Here is a 24,928-nt window from a genome sequence, read left to right on the forward strand (position 1 = left end):
ATGTTCTACTGCTGTGAGAACCATGCTGGATTCTAGCTTTACAGCAGGAAGTGGTCTCTATGAACTGGCTAGAATATGCATAACATTATGACCACTGACAGGCGAAGTGAATAACACTGATTATCTCTTCATCACGGCACCTGTTAGTGGGTGGAATATATTAGGCAGCAAGTGAACATTTTATCCTCAAAGTTTGACAAGGGCCAAATTGTGATGGCTAGACGACTGGGTCAGAGCATCTCCAAAACTGCAGCTCTTGTGGGGTGTTCCCGGTCTGCAGTGCTCAGTATCTATCAAAAATTGATGCACGTAGGGAGCGAAGGCTGGCTCAACAAACGAGCTACTGTAGCTCAGATTGCTGAAGAAGTTAATGCCGGTTCTGAATACACAGTGCATCACATTTTGTGCCCATGCTGACCCCTGTCCACCTCCGAAAGCGCCAACAATGGGCACATGAGCATCGGAACCGGACCACGGAGCAATGGAAGAAAATGGCCTGGTGTGATGAATCACGTTTTCTTTTACATCACATGGATGGCCGGGTGCGTGTGCGTCGCTTACCTGGGGAACACACGGCACCAGGATGCACTATGGGAAGAAGGCAAGCCCTGTTCTGCTGGGAAATGGGAGTCCTGCCATCCATGTGGAGTTACTTTTGACATAATATCAGGAAGGTGGTCATGATGTTATGCCTGATTGGAGTGTGTATATACATATATATATAGGGCTGGCAAGGTGGCTTAGTGGGTAGCACTGGCGCCTCACAGCAAAAGGTCCTGGGTTTGCATGTTCTCCCTATGTCTGCATAGATTTCCTCCACACAGTCCAAAGACGTGCAAGTGAGGATACAAAATTGTCCATGACTGTGTTTGGGATTAAAGACTTGACCTGATGAATCTTGTGTAACCAGAAATTTCCTGTCCTGTCCTGTCCAAAAAAACTGGACAACTAGTAATAGTACAGGCACTAACAATGGTCACAACTGCAAGTCCAGTGACAAGGAACAGACCGGACAGTAACAGAATAGAATAAGCACTTAACCTTCACAAAGCTGGAATTCACAGTAGGGCTGCCATTCAGAAACCATTTGAATCAAACACCAATATGAAATGACCGACAGGATGGATTTATGTCTGAAGGAAGACGAGCCGTTTCTTTAAAATAGGTACACTATATGGCCAAAAGTATTTGGACACCTGACCATGAGCTTGCTCGACATCCCATTAAAAAATTAATGGTATTAAAATATAGTGTCCTCTATTTTAGCTAATATTTTCAGCTATACCAACAGCCACTATTTTGAGAAGGCTTTTCACAATACCTCCCACTGAGGTATGTCTATGGGAATTTGTGCCCATTGAATTAAAAGAGCATTTGTATGGCTGGGCACTGGATTTGGACCAGAAAGCCTCCTGGGCAGTTGTAGCCTAGTGTAGGGGTTTTCAACCTTTTTAGGCATGCGCCCCCCTCGCGCCACGACCCCCTCCCCTTGGTGAGACAGCGCTCAACTGCGTATACCAACCACACTCGGCTTCCCACCCCCTCCCCTTCGTGATGCGCAGCTCAATCTCGTGTGCCCCCCCAGGAAAGGGCCTTCCCTAAACTGTTGTAACCAGTGTTTAAATCCTTTTGTCCATAAATATGAGTCCATAAACATACAAACTCAAACTTACTGAGTAATGCTTAGTCTAAACTAGGATAAAATCAAGTGTCTTCATGGTCTCCCTAGTCACCAGATTTGAAGTTCTGATATTGCTGATGCTTGCAGAGTCACTTAAAGACTATTGTACACCTCCATCACACTTCACACCATGCAAATCTAAGCAGATATTCTCACTGATCTAGTAACCAGTGTGTTTCGTCCACCTGTTGGATATTGCGTAATCACCCGATAAACAAGGACGCAAAAACAACACTTCACCACGTCTGCTAAAAACGCTTACCGACTGCCTCCCACTGCTTGCAGTTTCACACCGATCAATTAACACCCCGTCTGAGAAAGCCGCGCCGTCTTTAATATCCGGAACCAGCTTGAGCAGGCTCTGTCTGACCCACCATGCTGATGTATGACACTCCTGGGGTTCACTGCTGCGCCTTCATTTAGAGACAACTCTGATAATCACTAAATGATGATGTGATTAATTAGTTCTGCTTCCTCTCTGCCAAGTGGTGTTGGGAGGGAAATGTCAAGTTGACTGCCTGCAGGGGGGAAATAAAGGTCCCTGTTCACACCTCAAGAGGACAACCTGGCGTTTTAGTAAAAGAAAAAGGAACTGTTTGACGTTGCGTGTTAGCAAGATTTCTAAACATCAACATGAAGGACAAATAAATAGGTTAGTTTGATGATTTATTATTATTACTATTATTATTATTATTATTATAATTACTATTATTATATAATTGTTATTATTATTTTACAAGTAAATAATAATAAAAATAATAAAATAATAATGATAATAATAATAATTATTATTATTTTATAATTATTATTATTTTATGAGTAAATAATTATAATAATAATAATTATTATTATTATTATGTATAATGAGTAATATTAATAATGAGTAAATAAATAAATCTTTGTTCATAATAATAATAATAATAATAATTATTATTATTATTATTATTACTAATAATTAATATAGAATTATAATTATTATTATTATTACTAGTAGTAGTTGTAATAATAGTAGTAGTAGTGTCTATAATAATAAATTAATAAAGTAATTATAAATAATTAATAATTAATAATAAATAAATAAATGAATAAATAAACATTTGTTCATTATAATAATAATTAATATTATTATAATTAATAGTAGTAGTAGTAGTATTTATAATGATAATAATAGTTATATTATTATTTAATACAATTTTATTTTATTATTTAATATTATTATTTATTATTGTGATTATTATGATTATTAATTATACTGACAAATATAAATAATTAAATAAATATTTATAGTAATAATAGTAATAATAATAAAAATAATAATAATTATTATTATTAGTAGTAGTTGTAATAGTAGTAGTAGTATTTATAATAATAATAATAATTATTATTATTATAATTATTATTATTGTTGTTGTTTTGATGTTATTATTATTATTGTTGTTTTGTTGTTATTATTATTATTATTATTATTATTATTAGTAGTAGTAGTATTATTATTTTTATTATTATTATTATTTTATTAACTATGTATTTATTTATTTTCACGTTTGGGGGGTATATTAATTTGCAGTTTGCTATGTCTTAGAGATGGGGCGGCCGAAGCCTGCAACAGATTGGCGGCCAGTCCAGACTGTTTTTGCCTTACACTCAGTGAAATCAAAATAAAAGTAATCTAAACGTTTTGTGACTACTCTGGGCAGTCGTAGCTTAGTGGTTAATGTTCTGGACTGGTGATCAGAAAGTTGCTGATTCAAGCCCCACCACTGCCAAGTCGCCACTCTTGGGCTCCTGAGCATGGCTCTTAACGTTCAAATGCTTGCATTGTCAGTCACAATGAAAAGTAAATGTAAAGGTTTACACACTAAACAAATACATTGTTATTAAATTATACAGCATAAATACAGCAACATGACTGTAGCAGTAACATAAACCTCTTAATCTTGTGGCTTTTATTTCATTTTCTGAGCTTTATACCATGTGACATTCTTTTTTTCCATTTAAACCTGACCAGATTGTCAATCAATGCTGTTAAAAAGTATTTCCATAACATGATACTACCACCACCATATTTTACAACAGGCTTGGTATTACGTTCTGAATATGTCTTGTTAGATTTCCATCACACATAGGACTTGGTTCAGTAAAGACTTGTTCCTTGCAGCTATTCTGAAAAGCAATGTTGATGTACTGGTGTATTATTCCTGAATATGTTTGATTTTTGAACATCATGCTAAGTTGCAGCTTGTGACTTTTGGATTGGATTGAAAGGGGTAAGGTTAGGGTTAGCTTAATAAGTGTTCTTGCTTGCTAGACGACTCTCCCTAGTGCTCCAGTATAAGAGGGTGGCTTTGCAATAGTTTAAAATCATCTTTACTTCTTCATAATGGACTTTCCAGACTTGTTTTTAATTCAGTTGCTAATTGTCCAGGCTTAAAGGCTTAAATCTTTCAAATGAGCGGCCAAAAAACCCCAGGAACTGACTGAATTTGAGCCGCTTCTTTTGATTCACATTACCAGTCCAGTTCAAATTGAGACTCCCCCAATATATCCAAGTTTGGTCCTTTTGGACCTTCAAAAAAGATAGGTTAGATCTCCAGGAGAAGGCCACTGAAGGTCAGCACTCCACTAGGCAAGTCATCCAGTCTTGTTAACCAAGGTCCTCAAAGACATCAGCACATTTGAGGTTCTATTTAAAACCTTGGTAGTAGTCCAGATCAGTAAAAGCTTAAGATTGAGTTTGAAACTACACTTGGCATGAGGCTGAATGCCCGAACTAGAGTGACTCGACCTCTCTGATTTACACTTCATTTCTTAAGGCAAGGTTGAACTTAAGAATGTGAATTGTGGTGACAGAGGGCACCTTATCCGCCCCTTAATCAACACCACCAACAAGAAGTTCCTGCTCTGCTCCGGAGCTGCCCCAGGTCCTACAGGATTTAGGATACTGAGAAGTTCTAAGTTTTCAGCTGCAACTTCAAGAGGTCTTTTGATAGCTTTAACTATACTATCAGCCATAACATTAAAACCTCCTTGTTTCTACACTCACTGTCCATTTTATCAGCTCCACTTACCATATAGAAGCACCTAGTAGTTCTACAATTACTGACAGTAGTCCATCTGTTTCTCTGCATGCTTTGTTAGCCACCTTTCACCCTGTTCTTCAATGGTCAGGACCCCCACAGGACCACCACAGAGCAGGTATTATTTGGGTGGTGGGTCATTCTCAGCACTGCAGTGACACTGACATGGTGGTGGTGTGTTAGTGTGTGTTGTGCTGGTATGAGTGGATAAGACACAGCATCGCTGCTGGAGTTTTTAAACACCTCAGTGTCACTGCTGGACTGAGAATAGTCCACCAACCAAAAACATCCAGCCAACAGCGCCCCGTGGGCAGCGTCCTGTGACCACAGACGAAGGTCTAGAAGATGACCAACTCAAACAGCAGCGATAGATGAGCGATCGTCTCCAACTTTACATCTACAAGGTGGACCAACTAGGTAGGAGTGTCTAATAGAGTGGACAGTAAGTGGACACGGTATTTAAAATCTCCAGCAGCACTGCAGAGAATGATCCACCACCTAAATAATACCTGCTCTGCGGTGGTCCTGTGGGGGTCCTGATCATTGAAGAACAGCGTGAAAGCAGGTTTAAAAAGTATGTAGAGAAACAGATGGACTACAGTCAGTAATTGTAGAACTACAAAGTGCTCCTATATGGTAAGTGGAGCTGGTTTTAATGTTATGGCTGATCAGTGTATAAGCCTATATAGGCCTAAAGACAAACTTCAAGGTCTTGTTGAAAGCCAGAGTAGAGACTGTTGGAGCAGCTAAAGTGAGGGAGAAGGGGACAACTCTGTGAGTCCTAGTGAGCTGCCTTGCTGCCTACCTGGGCAGCTGCCTAAGTAGAGAGGATTCTAATAAGACATCAAACTCCTATGGCAGATTCTTTAGTCGCACTACTTAACGTCTTCACAGTTTTCGCTTACTAAGCTAACACAGTAAGCCTCAGGCCATTCAAACCAATGGGCTGATGCGGCACAACCCGCTAGCATGCCAGCTAACATCTCACACTGTGTACCGAAATGCTTGGATTGCCTTCACCGCTAAGAAAGCTATCGAATGCTTGCTCGTTATTCAGTAAGATTATCGCTTAGAATTAAGGCACCTCAGTAGGCAGCATTTTAAGGCATCTAAGAATTCAGACAGCCTTCTTCTCGGGAGTTTGTAGGATGACGTAAAATGCGTCTATGTAGAGAGATCACTAGGTTTTCAGACGGACCCTATATATGGCAGAAAAATTAGACATTGTTTACCAACACCAGAACCTCATGATGGAGCTTTTTTTGCTGCCTCGGGCCTGGACAGGTTGAAATCATAGAGCGGACAATTACTTCTGAATCAAGGTCAGAGTATCACCCGGAGCCTACCAGAACGACAGAACAAAACACTGGCCCAGAATACACAAGTACATTGTAAACAGAATGGTCTGGAACACTTCCCCTTCTGTAAAGAGAACAGGGTGCCAGGTGCCTTACCACTGAGGTGCCGGGTGGGGGGGAGATGGCGCTCAATCCAGACTGTAAGCTCTCTCAGTCTCTCAGACACGACCGATTACTACTCCTCCCACCCTGACCGTTTCCAACCAAAACCTTTTGAAGATCCCTCGTACACACCGATCAGGCATAACATTATGACCACCTTCCTAATATTGTGTTGGTCCCCCTTTTGCTGCCAAACCAGCCACTAGACCCCTGAAGGTTAGCAGCAGATCCTTTAACTCCTTCTTCCCATAGCGCATCCTGGTGCCGTGTGTTCCCCAGGTAAGCGACGCACACGCACCCGGCCATCCACGTGATGTCAAAGAAAACGTCATTCATCAGACCAGGCCACCTTCTTCCACTGCTCCGTGGTCCAGTTCCGATGCTCACGTGCCCATTGGTGGTGCTTTCGGCGGTGGACAGGGGTCAGCATGGGCACCCTGACTGGTCTGCGGCTATGCAGCCCCAAACACAACAAACTGCGATGCACTGTGTATTCTGACACCTTTCTATCAGAACCAGCATTAACTTCTTCAGCAATTTGAGCTACAGTAGCTCGTCTGTTGGATCGGACCACATGGACCAGCCTTCGCTCCCCACGTGTATCAATGAGCCTTGGCCGCCCATGACCCTGTCGCCGGTTTACCACTGTTCCTTCCTTGGATCACTTTTGATAGATACTGAGCACTGCAGACCGGGAACACCCCACAAGAGCTGCAGTTTTGGAGATGCTCTGACCCTGTCAGTGGTCATAATGTTATGCATGGTCGGTGTATATCACAACATCTTCCTCACAGATTAAATCCAGAATGCCAGACTTGGTCCACGTTAGTCTGGTTTTCTGCTGGTGCATGATGCCAGCACACTACCAGGAACCCCACATTTATGACAAGAAGTTTTTATTGCTGCACTATCCCTGTTCTGTCTACTTTCTCCATTGTGGGCTGCAGATGCTTTTGTGTCTTGTATTTATTTATTTTTTTATGCATCCCCCCCATTTCTCCCAATTTAGCATAGCCAATCCACTGCTGGGAACCCCAATGGTGTCCAAGGAGGGTGTTTATTCGCCTGACACATACTACCTTCTCATTCTCCCATACTTCGCCCTGATCTCTGCACTCCTCCACTTTCTGTACAGGTGCCCTGAGCAACCAAGGTTGATGAACCCACCGCTTAATCCGGTCTTTCCCACGCAGCAGACTGGAGGCCAATTTTTTGTCTGCTGGAGGCATTAGCCAATTGTGCCTGCTAGAGGGCGCCCAGCCGACCGGTTCTTTGTGTCTTTTATTTGATATTTTGTTTTTTATTTTGCATTTTTTATGCTTCCTCTGTACTGGTGCTGACCCCCCGCCCAGATTGAGGAGAGCGAACTGTCACACGCCCCCTCCGACACATGAACAGTACCCGACTGCATCTTTTCACCTGCATGAGGCGAGTTCATATGCGATCAGCCTTGTGCACGGAGAGACACACCCTGATCAACGCATTATCCCTCCACTCTGTGGAGGTCGTAATTGCATCAGTTATGAGGTCTCTATCCGGCTCCCTCCTTGGATGAACAACAGCCAATCGTTGTTCATGTGGCCGCCCATGTGCACGATGTATTCGAAATCTCAGCTCTGGTGTGCTAGCGTATTTTACCTCTGCGCAACCTGAGCGGCTCTTTTCGCCCATTCTTTATGTGTTTAGCCACAATGGTTAAGTATCTGTCAGTGTTTGCGGGGCTACTGTAGACCTGGCGCCTCAGTGGCGAGACGTGACCACTGACCTTTTACAGTTTGTGATTGTAAAGAAGATACAAATAAAAATATTGTAATCTAATTCATATAATTAGACCTATTACACCTTTGGTTAATTTCAGGTGTCTGGAAATGGTTATTATTAAATGGTTTCCATCGCCTCTTTGGTTTGCTTTGTAAAACTGGGTTATTAAATTCTCACGAATGAAGGAAGATTTCCGAAAGACGGCAGAAAAATCCGATCCTGATTCAATTTATAGCCAGTAAGCTGCTTCTAAGTCCTAACCGGCTCTTGTGAATACCGTAAACCGTCACACATCTGAATAGCCATGACTTGTAATAAAGTTACTTAACAGAGTGGCACAAAAATCCTCTTTTACTCTCAAAACCCAAGTAATTACTGGATTAGCTCAGCTGGGAATGTCCTGCTTTAGCATCTTTTATACATTTATGGTTTCACACATGAAACATTATGACCACCATGGACTCCACCAGACCCCTGAAGGTGTGCTGTGGTATCTGGCACCAAGATCTTAGCAGCAGATCCTTTAACTCCTCTAAGTTGTGATGTGAGGTCTCCATGGATCGGACTTGTTTGTCCAGCACATCCCACAGATGCTCGACTGGATTGAGATCTGGGGAATTTGGACGCCAAGTCAACACCTCAAACCATTCCTGAAGCATTTTTGCTTTGTACATGGTCTGCAACAATGCTTAGGTAGGTGATACGTGTCAAAGTAACATCCACATGGATGGCAGGACCCAAGGTTTCCCAGCAGAACATCGCCCAAAGCATCACACTGCCTCTGCCGGCGGCTTGCCTTCTTCCCATAGTGCATCCTGGTGCCATGTGTTCCCAAGTTAGCGACGCACACACACCCGGTCATCCACGTGATGTAAAAGAAAACGTGATTCATCAGACCAGGCCACCTTCTTCCATTGCCCCGTCGTCCAGTTCCGATGCTCACGTGCCCATTGTTGGCGCTTTCGGAGGTGGACAGGGGTCAGCATGGGCACCCTGACTGGTCTGCAGCTATGCAGCCCTTTACACAACATGTCTGATGCACTGTGTATTCTGACACCTTTCTATCAGAACCAGCATTAACTTCTTCAGCAATTTGAGCTACATTAGAGCACCAATGAGCCTTGGCCGCCCATGACCCTGTTCCTTCCTTGGACCACTTTTCATAGATACTGACCACTGCAAACCGGGAACACCCCACAAGAGCTGCAGTTTTGGAGATGCTCTGACCCAGTCGTCTAGCCATCACAATTTGGTCCTTGTCAGACTCACTCAAATCCTCACGCTTACCACATCAACTTTGAGGATAAAATGTTCACTTGCTGCCTAATCCATCCCACCTACTAACAAGTGCCGTGATGAAGAGGAGGGAAAATGCATTAAAAATCCTATCAATGGGCTTAATAATAGCAAAACACACCTAAACAGCACAAATCAGACATAATTCCCGGCAGACAAGAATCCTGGTTCTGAGCAATTGCAGCTTTTTATAAGAAGGCATTTTTTCTACAGTCTACCTATTTCAGCCATTAGAGACAATATATTACATTTATACCCAAATATCCCAAAGGCATAAAGAAAAAGTCCCCCTAGTCCCCTGGCAGGGAGCGCGTAGTAGGAGTCAACCCATCAAAATCTCTTTTGACGCCAGAGCTGACAGAAACATCATGCGAATCCGGCTGTTTCATTCTGCTCAATATTGCTTTGGGAGATTCAGGAGACGGTGTGAAACAGAGAGACCAGGTGTTGGGTTGCAAACGTGGGCTAAACTCGTATGAGCGTAAGTTTCTTTTCTTAGCACAGTGACTGCATCAGCTGGATCGCTACGAAGCCAAAGAGTTGAAAAAGAATAGACTGTGATACTGTAATATCGCAGTGATGTTTCAGTGCCGTTCTGGTGGGCGGATTGGGAATTGAATTAAAATGTAACACATACAGATTGTGAGGTATTAAATATGATCTTTTATTTCTCTTAGGAAAGAAAGATATGTTTACCACGGTGTTCCATCACCTTTCCTTTAAGTTAAAGATATTAATTGTAATTGACTTGCAGACAGGATGAACCTGAGATATTTCATGTTTTATCTGCTCAACTTCATTTCATTTATTAATATACATCCATTCCTGCATTTCAGGCCTGCAACACGTTCCTAAAACAGTTGGGACGGGGGCAAATTAGGACTAGTAATGAGGTGAAAAAACTAAATAATGATGTGATTACAAACAGGTGATTGTAATCACTTTATTGAAATGTTTAAAAACAATGAACCTCAAAGAAAGATTGGAAGGGATTTGCGTGTTTCTCCCTCTACAGTGCATAATATCATTAAACCATTCAAGAAATTGGGAGGAATTTCAGTACGTAAAGGCCAAGGGCGCAAGATTAAGCTGAACACCCGTGATCTTCCATCCCTCAGACGGCACTGCATCAAGAACCACCACTCAACAATAGCTGATATAACCACATGGGTGAGGGATTACTTTGGCAAACCTTTGTCAAGCTCTACAATACAGAGTTACATGCACAAATATCACTTAAAACGTCTTATGTTAACCATGTCTAGAAGCGGCGTCGACTTCTCTGGGCTCGTAGGCATCTAGGATGGACCATCACACAGTGGAAACGTGTATTGTGGTCAGATGAATCAGCATTCCAGGTCTTTTTTGGAAAAAATGGACGTTGTGTGCTTCGGACCAAAGACGAAAAAGGACCATCCAGACTGTTATCAGGAACAAGTCCAAAAGCCAGGGTGTGTCATGGTATGGGGCTGTGTCAGTGCCCTTGGTAAAGGTCATTTACACTTCTGTGATGGCAGCATTAATGCAGAACAATGCAGATTTTAGAGCAACATGTGCTGCCTTCAAGACGTCATCTTTTCCAGGGACGTCCATGTATTTTTTTTTTCAACAAGACGATGCAAAACCACATGCTGCACACATTACAAAGGCATGACTGTGGAAGAAGAGGGTACGGGTGCTGGACTGGCCTGCCTGCAGTCCTGACCTGTCCCCAATAGAGAATGTGTGGAGAATTTTGAAACGAAAAATGCGACAACGGCGACTCGTACTGTTGTACATCTCAAGACGTGTTTGCAGGAAGAATGGGACAAAATAAAAGCTAAAACACTAAATCACTTGGTCTCCTCGGTGCCAAAACGTCTTTTAAGTGTGGTGAAAAGGAATGGCTACATTACAAAGTGGTAAATGCTTTACTGTCCTAACTTTTTTTGGAATGTGTTGCAGGTCTGAAATGCAGGAATGGTTGTTTATTAATAAATGAAATGAAGTTGAGCAGATAAAACATGAAATATCTTGGGTTCAAACTGTCTGCAATCAAATAGAAGTCAATGGGATGTCCAAATACTTTTGGCCATTTAGTGTATTTCTGGCCACACTGTGTTGATATGAAAAAAAAAAGGATGAGAGATAAACAAGCCACTGTTTAGAAACTGTTCCACATGGACGACTCCTTTGATTGCTTAATTATTTATACTTATTTATTTATTTATTTTTCTAGTGCCCTCCCGGTCTGAGTCCGATGAAAGATGGCACGGGTTGCTATGACCACCACATTGGCATTGACTGCTCTGACGGATTTAACGGTGGCTGCGAGCAGCTGTGTCTACAGCAGCTGGCTCCCCTTGAGGAAGACCCCACCCTCTACAATATCCAGATGTTCTGCGGGTACACACTCACACACCTACTTGAATCATTTAAAATGCAATGTTACATCTATGTTCATCACACATTTACTGTGAACCACTAAAATAATTAAAAAAAGGAAAACATGTGGTTGTTATGTTGAGCGCCCCGTTACTAAGGCACCAGATGTAACCCGTACCGGAGATATTAGATGACGTACCCAATCGCACAAGAAGAAAGAAGACCTACCTGCACCACAATCACCAGAAAAAACTAAAAACACAAGAACAAAATCACAAAGCACCTGTGTGTAAGCCAGCTACTCAGTCCACCAGAGAGAAACAAAACAGAGGAACCCAGAAAACCAGAAGCCATTATGGCACCTATTGAAAAAGTCCTGAGAAATGATGCAGTGACCCCTCTGTAGACAGCTTGCATCCAGGGCACTTTTCTTGGGATGGCTATATTTACAAATGACAACAATTTTAAAATAAATAAATACATTAAAAAAATAAATAACTCTAAGAATAAATAAATAATTAAAAAATAAATAAATAAATAAACTCCACCGGGGGCAGCTTGCATTTAGGGTTGTTTTCTTGGGAAAGCTATATTTAAAAAGGACAACAATTTAAAAATAAATAAATAAAAAATAAATAAATAACTCTTAAAACAAATGAATAGATAAATAATTTAAAAAATATATAAAGAAAAGCAAATAAATACATTAAATAAATAAATAAATGAATTAAAAAAAAATTTAATAAAAAAGAAAGAAAGAAAAACAAATAAAATAAAATAAATGAGTAAATAAATAATTCTAAAAAAAAAAGTTAATAAATAAACTCCACTGGATGCAGCTTGTATCTAGGGCAGTCTTCTTGTGATGGCTATTTAAAAAAAGGACAATAATTTAAAAAATAAATAAATAAATACATATAAATAAAAACAAAAAATAAAATAAAATACATATAAATATAAACAAAAAAATAAAAATAAATGAATAAATTATGCTAAAATAAATAAATACATAAGTACATACAGTGGGGCCAAAAAGTATTTAGTCAGCAACTGATTGTGCAGGTTCTCCTACTTAGAAAGATGAGAGAGGTCTGTAATTTCAACACTTCAACTATGAGAGACAAAATGAGAAAAAAAAAATCCAGGAAATCACATTGTAGGATTTTTAAAGAATTTATTTGTAAATTATGGTGGAAAATAAGTATTTGGTCAATAACAAACAAGCAAGATTTCTGGCTCTCTGGCTCTTTAAGAAGCTCTTCTGTCCTCCACTCGTTACCTGTATTAATGGCACCTGTTTGACATCGTTATCTGTATAAAAGACACCTGTCCACAGCCTCAAACAGTCAGACTCCAAACTCAACCATGGCCAAGACCAAAGAGCTGTCGAAGGACACCAGGAAGAAAATTGTAGACCTGCACCAGGCTGGGAAGAGTGAATCTACAATAGGCAAGCAGGTTGGTGTGAATAAATCAACTGTGGGAGCAATTGTAAGAAAATGGAAGACATACAAGACCATTGATAATCTCCCTCGATCCCGTGGGGTCAAAATGATCATGAGAACGGTGAGCAAAAATCCCAGAACTACACGGAGGGACCTGATGAACGACCTGCAGAGAGCTGGGACCAAAGTAACAAAGGCTACCATCAGTAACACACTATGCCGAGAGGGACTCAAATCCTGCAGTGCCAGGCGTGTCCCCCTGCTTAAGCCAGTACATGTCCAGGCCCGTCTGAAGTTTGCCAGAGAGCATATGGATGATCCAGAAGAGGATTGGGAGAATATCATGTGGTCAGATGAAACCAAAATGGAACTTTTTGGTAAAAACTCAACTCGTCGTGTTTTGAGGAAGAAGAATGCTGAGTAAACACCATACCTACTGTGAAGCATGGGGGTGGAAACATCATGCTTTGGGGCTGTTTTTCTGCAAAGGCGACAGGACGACTGATCCGTGTTAAGGGAAGAATGAACGGGGCCATGTATCGTGAGATTTTAAGCCAAAACCTCCTTCCATCAGTGAGAGCATTGAAGATGGAACATGGCTGGGTCTTCCAGCATGACAATGATCCCAAACACACCGCTCGGGCAACGAAGGAGTGGCTCCGTAAAAAGCATTTCAAGGTCCTGGAGTGGCCTAGCCAGTCTCCAGACCTCAACCCCATAGAACATTTGTGAAGTCCGTTTTGCCCAGCAACAGCTCCAAAACATCACTGCTCTAGAGGAGATCTGCATGGAGGAATGGGCCAAAATACCAGCTATAGTGTGTGCAAACCTGGTGAAGACTTACAGGAAACGTTTGACCTCTGTCATTGCCAACAAAGGTTATGTTACAAAGTATTGAGTTGAACTTTTGTTATTGACCAAATACTTATTTTACACCATAATGTACAAATAAATTCTTTAAAAATCCTACAATGTGATTTCCTGCATTTTTTTTTCTCATTTTGTCTCTCATAGTTGAAGTGTACCTATGATGAAAATTACAGACCTCTCTCATCTTTCTAAATAGGAGAACCTGCACAATCAGTGGCTGACTAAATACTTTTTGACCCCACTGTACATCATTCCACAATTAAATAAACAATTCCAAAAATAAACAAATAAGTTCTATGTCACTGGCTGAATTCTTAAAAATAAATAAATAAATAAAAGAATGCCAGCAAATGAGTAAGCAACAAAAGCCGAGCAGGTCCCTGAATCAGACCTAATGCCTGACATATCATATAAAAGGCCCTAAACCGCCATAGCATTTAATAGTTAATGATGTACAGTGAGACTGCTTTTGAAGTGCCGATTAAAGAAACCGCCACTGTCATCTGCGCCAACCCATAATGGCACTGCAGGTAGGCATGTTGCTGTAATGCACGTCCCCTGCTGGCACAATCCCAGTCTTACAGTGACACCCTGTGTTTCAGAACCATTATATCTCAGTTCTAAAAGTGATTTGGATTTGTACTTTTTAATAAATATTGTAACAACGTTTTCAGCAATGCATTTGAAATTTTTACCAAGCTTGGCACTTTTTGTTTCTAGTTGAGACTAGCATTTAGGTGTGCCTCACAAATCCATCTATTTAAATATTGATAGCTGTATTACCCAGAATGCTTACAGTTGCAGACTTTTACACAGTATCAACAGCTTTGGATTTCTCCCAGCACAAACAACCTCCATCAAAGATTTTACACAGCAGGATAATATCTGAGCTGCTAGTTAAACCTGTTATCTATGTAAGGCGACAAATCAGCTTCTGTCTGTTTCAGACACAAAGAGACCTGGACTGTTCAGAATATGGATGATTGCATAATAATTGCAGGTCACCTTGATTCTTTCTCACATCCGTATTTAGCACCCTTTTTCTTTTAAGAGGTAGCTTTTACGTAAGTGGGTGGCACTGCGGTTAAATACGCTAGCCTACTTCCTCTGGGATTTAGGGTTTGGATCCCTAGCAGTGCCACATCCTGCTGATGGACCCCAGCTGATGGAGCGTGTGAGAGACCCCACTGGTGGCAGCTTGAATCTAGGGCAGTAAATTAATACATAACTCTGAAATAAATAAATGAATAAATAAGAAGTAAGTAAATAAATAAATAAGTACAATGTTACTGGCTGAATTCTCAAAAAAAGACTAAATATTATGTCACTGGCTAAATTCTCAAAAAATAAATAAGTAAGTAAATAAATAAATAATATGTCACTGGCTAATTTCTCAAAAATAAATAAATAAATACAATGTTACTGGCTAAATTCCCAAAAAATAAATAAGCAAGTAAGTACATAAATAAATAAATAATATGTCACTGGCTGAGTTCTCAGAAAATAAATAAGTAAGTAAATAAATAAATAAATAATATGTCACTGGCTAAATTCTCAAAATAAAATAAGTAAGTAAGTAAATAAATAATGTCACTGGCTAAATTCTCAAAAAATAAATAAGTAAATAAATACTATGTCACTGGCTGAATTTAAAGGAAGGAAGGAAGGAAGGAAGGAAGGAAGGAAGGAAGGAAGGAAGGAAGGAAGGAAGGAAGGAAGGAAGGAAGGAAGGAAGGAAGGAAGGAAGGAAGGAAGGAAGGAAGGAAGGAAGGAAGGAAGGAAGGAAGGAAGGAAGGAAGGAAGGAAGGTCACTGGCTAAATTCTCAATAATAAATAAATGAATAAATAATATGTCACTGGCTGAGTTCTCAGAAGATAAATAAGTAAGTAAATAAATAAATAAATAATGTCACTGGCTAAATTCTCAAAAAATAAATAAGTAAATAAATACTATGTCACTGGCTGAATTGAAAGGAAGGAAGGAAGGAAGGAAGGAAGGAAGGAAGGAAGGAAGGAAGGAAGGAAGGAAGGAAGGAAGGAAGGAAGGAAGGAAGGAAGGAAGGAAGGAAGGAAGGAAGGAAGGAAGGAAGGAAGGAAGGAAGGTCACTGGCTGAATTCTCAATAATAAATAAATAAATAAATAATATGTCACTGGCTAAATTCTTAATATTAAATAAATAAATAAATACTATGTTACTGGTTTAATTCATAGATATATAAATAAACAAATAATGTCATTGGCTGAATTCTTAGGGAAATTATATTTCTTTTATTAAATTCCATTAAATTAGGACCTTAGTGTTGAACCCTATACTATGAATTTGTGCTCTATGTTTATACACTTTATCGTTGATGTTAAAAATGGGCGATTTCATCAAGAACAATTTAAAACATGAAAGTTGTAAGCTCTTGTGGAAAGGATAGGGGGGGCAAAGAGGGAGCATAAGCAATTACACTTAATTCGGTATTTCGTTAAATTAGGACCTCAGTGCTGAACCCTACATGATAAATTTGTGTTCTATGTTTATATACACATAGCCTAAAACATGAAAAAGAATGCCTCTCCTGTAGGTGTAGTCTCCTGTGGGGGGTTTGAAGGCCAACAATTCCCCAAACTGTCTCATAATCACTCCGATCCACTACAGTTAAAGGCATCGCCTGCACTCACAGATGTAGTGTTATTTAAGTCAAGTCACCTTTATTTTTATAGCACATTTAAAAGACAACGTGTGTCAACCAAAGTGCTGTACATTTAAAATCAGGTATAAATACCACTTAACTATACAACATTTAACAAATAATTAACAGACATACAAAATAATATACATACGCACCAACATATAAACATGTACATCAAATAAAACCACAAATGGACTCAAATGCCAAAGAAAACAAATAACTTTTCAAATTTAACTTAAATGCATCTATTGTGTGGGACTCCTTTATGAAAAGTGGAAGACTATTCCAGAGTCTTGGGGCAGCTACAGAAAAGGCCCTGTCACCCTTGAACCTCATATGAGAGCGTGGAATAGCTAAGAGCAGCTGGTTAGAAGATCGTAGAGCTCGTCTGCGATATAGCTCGGAGCCAAGCCGCGTAAAGCTTCCAGACATGCAAATGCTGCGGCGGGATCCCCGATGGATGTAACATGGGCGTCGTGCTGTTCCCATAGCAACACAGCGTGTGTAAACATCAGTAGGCAGTCGAGTGTTTGAATTTAAGCGCAGCAGCTCCGGTCCCGAGTAATAAGGCATATCACCGTATATGTGAAAGTATACGGCAGACTTTGAATTATTACCCGAGGCAGGGTAAAGTCCATGAATAAATCCAGCAAATTCAGAGTTGGAGCAGGGCAGCAACGGCTGGTGTTAGGCAGGCGACAGTAGAGATTAAGTCCAGAAAACTCTGGGTGCAATAAAATCCAATTTAAGGATGAGTCTAGACTGAATGTTGTCCTCCCGTTCCTGAAGGAGTAGCGATAATCCACCAATAAGATCATTTACTATTTAAAATTCAAAAAATAATAAAATACAGTAACGGTAGCGGCAGCCAAATGCGCCAGCGTTCACCATCATCATCCAGTACCCAACAGACACCGAGACCATCCGATGAAAAAAGAAACAGAGCAACAGGAGCGGCAGAGACCACAAAAAAGACGAAAACAAAAGAAAAACATGACAAAAATACAACAAAACACGGCGAAACGTGACAAAATACAGCAACGGCAGCGGCAGCCAAATGCGCCAGCGTCCACCATCACCATGACAACTTAAGACTTCATTTGTGGGTGGTTATTGTTGGGTCCGGAAACACTATTTTTTTCCTTGAATAAATGATTAGTAACTGTGAGAAGTTTCATAGGAAAGTTCTACTTTTGGATAGCAAGGTATACCTGCAGTCACACACGGTATAAAATAAAAATTCTCTCCTGCAAGAAATATGACCGCCTGGTTCCTGAAGCTTCACAAGAAGTCTCTGTACAGGAGATAAAAGTGAAATATAGCCCTGCGTGTCTCCTCTGATCATATTTGAGACCATACAGTCGAGCTAAATCTATGCCAAAGGCTTGCACAGAGTCCTGACCTCAACCCTATTAAATGTATTTGGAATGAATTAGAATGCCAATCTCAAGCCAGTCGTGCTCATTCATCGTCAGAGCCTGGCTTCACAAACGCTCTTTTAACTGAACGTGTCTGAGGTCGTTTAAGTGAATTTCCACCGCTTACAGAAAGTCCAGCGCTTGTCTGGAGCCTTTCTGAAATAGTAATGGTTATTATAGGCACAAAACGGGCACATATTAATGCCTATGGTTTTGGAATGGGTCGTCCAATCAGCTAATGGTCAGGTGTCCATATGAATTCAGACACATGATGTATATGATGCGGTTCTTATTGATACCAAATAAACCTTTTGATAAGGGTTGTGTTGGTCCAATGCCGATCCATCGCCCCCTCAGACACATCCAATCACGTCTGTATGTTTATTCACCGCTTGGGATTTGAACCCTAGATCCCAGCAGTAGCGAGCTGGCGTAATTATTAAGTAATGCATTTTTTAGTGGTGCACAGTAATTAAGTATTGATTTTAAGAACATATTCAATTTTGTTAACCAATCAACTGGCACAAGTTGTTAATCGAGCACTCGAGCAATTAGCATGGGTAAAAATACATGCAGCCATGTTCATCATGCTCATCTTAAAACCCATTTTACCCTTTTTCGTCTGGCTTTTGGGTGACCCTGAAATGTGATGTGTATTTTTTTTAATGTCTGTAGATCTTATTTTTACTTGTACTTTTATTTGTACTGTAATACCTGTGTTTCAGAGCCATCGAACCTCAGTTCCAAAAGTAAATTGGAATTAGTGAATTTTTTTTATATAGTGTCTATACTTACGGCAGAGATCACAAGAGTTCACGAGTCACAAAATACGAGTCCGAATCAAGTCACGAGTCTTTAGGCTAGAGTCCGAGTCAAGTCACGAGTCAATATAATATACACAAAACATATTTTGGAAATGTAGGGTAGAAATAAACAAATAATCTGTAAGTTCAGATAAAAAACAACAACAGATTAGCGACTGTATTTTGCCGTTTTATTTAGTGCCTTTACTTTCCTAGGTACCAGTTAAAAGCTTAAACTGACATTTGTTTTCATTGCAAATCACGCCACAGTGGCCAAAATCTCAAACACAGCTAAGAAATCCATAACTAAGGCTTACCTTAGCTTATGTTCTTTCAGATGCTATTAGATTTATAGGCGTGTGTTGTACCATTAGGAATATAATCCGTTATTTTGTAAATGTGCTTACAATTAAAAACCTCCAAACTTTTCCCGGTTGTGAAGTAAAACACGAACCCATTAGAAAGCCAATCAAGCGTTTTAATTGACACATCATCCGTGTGACGCTGCAAACTGAATAAATGCAAATAACAGCATTTCTTACTAAAAATTACAATCAGAAGGTCTGATTGGTTCAGAAAGCGGTTCTTTCAATCATTAGCGCCAATTCTGTAGGAGCGTTTCATTCACATTATCTGTTACTGTAAAGTGCACTACGTAGGGTATTCCACCATTTTTTTTTTATGCATTTTCTCCTCTTTTTCTCCCTCTTTTAGCCCAACTGCGTCATGCTTCCTCTCCGGTCCCTGCTCTGACCGAGGAGATTGAAGCTAACCCACGCCCCCTCCGACACGTGGGCAGCAGCCGTATGCATCTTATCACCCACAAATTGACGAGTGTTGTGCCACCTAGCGTTGTGTACGGAGAGACACACCCTAAGAGCACTCTTTTCTCATCTCTGTGTAGGTGCCTCTAATCAGCCAGCAGAGGTCGTAATTGCACCAGAGAGACCCATATCCGGCTTGGTCCCACCCATCTGAACAACCCATCTGAACAACAGGCCAATCGTTGTTCATGTGACCGCTCAGCCTCAGCCGGCAAGGCAGAGCTGAGATTCGATACGATGTATTCGAGATCCCAGCTCTGGTTGCAGCGTGTGTTTTTACCGCTGCGCCACCTGAGTGGCTGGGTGTTCCACCATTTTAAGTAAGATTTATATCCAGAGGGAGTAGGGAGTGACGCTTCATCACCGGCGTTGCGGGTTAAGACCGCCGGAGCGTTATTACCGAGCAGAAAATGACACGATCAGAATGATGTCGGATCATATATATAAATATATATATATATATATAAATTATTGACACACGTAACTAATGTTAACACATACTGACTTCTGTTGTCCACAAGTCATTTTTTGCGAGTCACGAGTTGAGTCCGAGTCATTTGAAACGAGTCCGAGTCGAGTCTGAAGTCGCTGTGTGTGCGACTTACGTGCGACTCGAGTCCCCATCTCTGACTTACGGTGCTAAATTTTTTTTCCATTAAGCTGAGCGTAGCATTTTGCAACATATACACTTCTGTTCCTGCAGATAACACTAACCACAGAGCCGTTCTGATCTGGTTCTGTTCTTGTTTATAACATCCTTTTCTATCTCACCTCTAAATGTTAAGCCTATTCTGGAAGTATCTGTGTCTATATAAGCTCTTGTAGGACTCAGAACTCTGACCTCATCTCTTGTCTGAGTGCTTTCCCTGCCGGAATACCCAGGGTTCTTACTTTCCTGATCTATGTCTATAGAAGGGACGTCTGTGTAGTGACTTTAGGTTGCACCTAACACTACAAGCACATTCGTATGACCTTGTCAACCTCGGCGCAAATTGCCACTTTGCTCAGCGTTTGGAGTGGTCAGTAAAACGTCATCAAAGTGTGAATATGAGACGAATCTGAATTTGTGTGAAATAACCGTCAAATCCACTCTGAAAGCTCCACATGTGTCTGTGTTTATCTGGATTTTTCTCCTGTTTCACTTTTAAACTTGTGTTGTAGCTCGGGGTGCTGATAAATTGTGAGAATCAGCTTTTCCGAGAGTCTAAAACACATCATTAAAAAGGTGTGGTTTAATCTATTACAAGAACGACATAGAAACACTAAACCTCTCAATTATTACTGCTCATAAGTTCTCTCCAGTAATGTGATTCCTCACTCGTTGTTTTAATACAGTAAGATTTGTTCTTGTTAAGTGTTTTACCAAGTCATATCAAACAGTTCATCTCATTGGAGGCACTTTGAACAGGTCAGGTCAATCAGATGAACTTTTGAGTTCTGCGGCAACCGCAAAGTCACGAGCCCGATGCGGCAAAATAGCTTAGTGAATCGTCACACTCCATATGAAACAACGGTACAGCCGGTGCAAAAACGGTTTGCCGCTTTTCTAGCTTACAATTACTGACAATAAAACATATTGTCCATCTTGCAGCTAAGCTATTAGAAGTTTGTATGGATCTCAGTAGGCTATTTGCCACTTGTATTGGTTGTTTGCTTTGATGCTCTTTCTCCAAACTTGCTGTGATGAAAGAGAAAAATAAGCCCACATAAAAGTGCTTATTATTATTTTTTTTAATTGAATTTAAACTAAGTTATTCTTAGTAAAATACCTACAATGTGTCCACTAACTGCATAAGCAGTTTCTTAGGTTGCATAAATAAATTACTTTTACACATTATTCGGGATCTTATTAAATTAGGACCTCTAAATATTAATCAAGATTGTGCTCTAAGTTAGCCTAATTTTATTATAGATATAGCTGTTAGGATTATGAAAGAGTCTATAATACAAAAACTGCCTCTCCCATAGGTGCATCGAGGACTATAAGCGTGGGGCGGATGGTCGCACATGTCTACCTCTGTCTGAATCCTGCACTGAAGGAGTGGACTGTGGTGAGAAAGCCGACATTCCAGCCAATCAGACCGTCTTCGGAGACGTCTTCTATGGCTACAACAACCGCACCAAAGAGATCACAACCGGCCAGATCCTTAAACCAACCTTCAGGTAGGAAACTCATTTCTTTCCTTTTTTAACAACGGGTTTGGCCTGTTCAGGGATCAGTTCAGTGGCAACGGAAAGCCCTGATCACGAGGCAAGAAAACAGCCTGAACAGGTAGGGTAGGGTAACACGCCGTCATAGATTTACGAATTTACTTTTGCCACCAATTTACATTAAGCATGATATTTTTACTGTTTTAACACTTTAAATAGATGAAAAAATACAGTATACATATATAATAAAACATCAGGTTTACCTAACAAAAACAATACTACTGGTAATATTATTAATAATAATGGTAATAATAATAATAATAATAATTATTATTATTATTATTGTTTTTACCAGTAGTATTGTTTTGTACTAATATTAGTAATAATATTTTTATTAGTAATATTATTTTTATTAATTTTTGCCTGTCAGCACGCCTCTCAGCAGATCTATATGCGCACACACACACACACACACACACATATACATAAATACACATGTATACACACATACATAAATACACATGTATACACACACATACATAAATACACATGTATACACTCACATACATAAATACACATGTATATACACACATACATAAATACACATGTATACACACACATACATAAATACACATGTATACACACATACATAAATACACATGTATACACACATACATAAATACACATGGATACACACATACATAAATACACATGTATATACACACATACATAAATACACATGTATATACACACATACATAAATACACATGTATACACACATACATAAATACACATGTATATACACACATACATAAATACACATGTATACACACACATACATAAATACACATGTATATACACACATACATAAATACACATGTATACACACATACATAAATACACATGTATATACACATACATAAATACACATGTATACACACATACATAAATACACATGTATATACACACATACATAAATACACATGTATATACACATACATAAATACACATGTATACACACATACATAAATACACATGTATATACACACATACATAAATACACATGTATATACACATACATAAATACACATGTATACACACATACATAAATACACATGTATATACACACATACATAAATACACATGTATATACACATACATAAATACACATGTATACACACATACATAAATACACATGTATATACACACATACATAAATACACATGTATATACACACATACATAAATACACATGTATACACTCACATACATAAATACACATGTATATACACACATACATAAATACACATGTATACACACATACATAAATACACATGTATACACACATACATAAATACACATGTATACACACACATACATAAATACACATGTATACACACACATACATAAATACACATGTATACACACATACATAAATACACATGTATACACACATACATAAATACACATGTATATACACACATACATAAATACACATGTATACACACATACATAAATACACATGTATACACACATACATAAATACACATGTATATACACACATACATAAATACACATGTATACACACATACATAAATACACATGTATATACACACATACATAAATACACATGTATACACTCACATACATAAATACACATGTATATACACACATACATAAATACACATGTATACACACATACATAAATACACATGTATACACACACATACATAAATACACATGTATACACACACATACATAAATACACATGTATACACTCACATACATAAATACACATGTATACACACATACATAAATACACATGTATACACACATACATAAATACACATGTATATACACACATACATAAATACACATGTATACACACATACATAAATACACATGTATATACACACATACATAAATACACATGTATACACACATACATAAATACACATGTATATACACACATACATAAATACACATGTATACACTCACATACATAAATACACATGTATACACACATACATAAATACACATGTATACACACATACATAAATACACATGTATATACACACATACATAAATACACATGTATATACACACATACATAAATACACATGTATACACACACATACATAAATACACATGTATACACACAAATACATAAATACACATGTATACACACATACATAAATACACATGTATACACACATACATAAATACACATGTATATACACACATACATAAATACACATGTATACACACATACATAAATACACATGTATATACACACATACATAAATACACATGTATACACTCACATACATAAATACACATGTATACACACACATACATAAATACACATGTATACACACACATACATAAATACACATGTATATACACACATACATAAATACACATGTATACACACACATATACATAAATACACATGTATACACACATACATAAATACACATGTATACAGACATACATAAATACACATGTATACAGACATACATAAATACACATGTATATACACACATACATAAATACACATGTATATACACATACATAAATACACATGTATATACACATACATAAATACACATGTATATACACACATACATAAATACACATGTATACACTCACATACATAAATACACATGTATACACACACATACATAAATACACATGTATACACACACATACATAAATACACATGTATATACACACATACATAAATACACATGTATACACACACATATACATAAATACACATGTATACACACATACATAAATACACATGTATACAGACATACATAAATACACATGTATACAGACATACATAAATACACATGTATATACACACATACATAAATACACATGTATACACTCACATACATAAATACACATGTATACACACACATACATAAATACACATGTATACACACACATACATAAATACACATGTATATACACACATACATAAATACACATGTATACACACACATATACATAAATACACATGTATACACACATACATAAATACACATGTATACAGACATACATAAATACACATGTATACAGACATACATAA

At 38.7% G+C, this 24,928-nt stretch overlaps 1 protein-coding gene across 4 annotated transcripts in view; it reads left to right on the forward strand.

Moving 5' to 3' along the window:
- Positions 1-24,928, forward strand: part of astn1 (astrotactin 1) — a 427,949-nt gene that overhangs the window by 206,634 nt on the left and 196,387 nt on the right. For all 4 annotated transcript variants that reach the window (XM_062993914.1, XM_062993915.1, XM_062993916.1 and 1 more), the window contains 2 exons: positions 11,494-11,660; positions 21,647-21,841. In XM_062993914.1, coding sequence (XP_062849984.1) covers positions 11,494-11,660; positions 21,647-21,841 — 362 coding nt within the window. The remainder of the gene's footprint in view (positions 1-11,493; positions 11,661-21,646; positions 21,842-24,928) is intronic.

The sequence above is a fragment of the Trichomycterus rosablanca genome, chromosome 4 (assembly GCF_030014385.1).
Source record: "Trichomycterus rosablanca isolate fTriRos1 chromosome 4, fTriRos1.hap1, whole genome shotgun sequence".
NCBI lineage: Eukaryota > Metazoa > Chordata > Actinopteri > Siluriformes > Trichomycteridae > Trichomycterus > Trichomycterus rosablanca.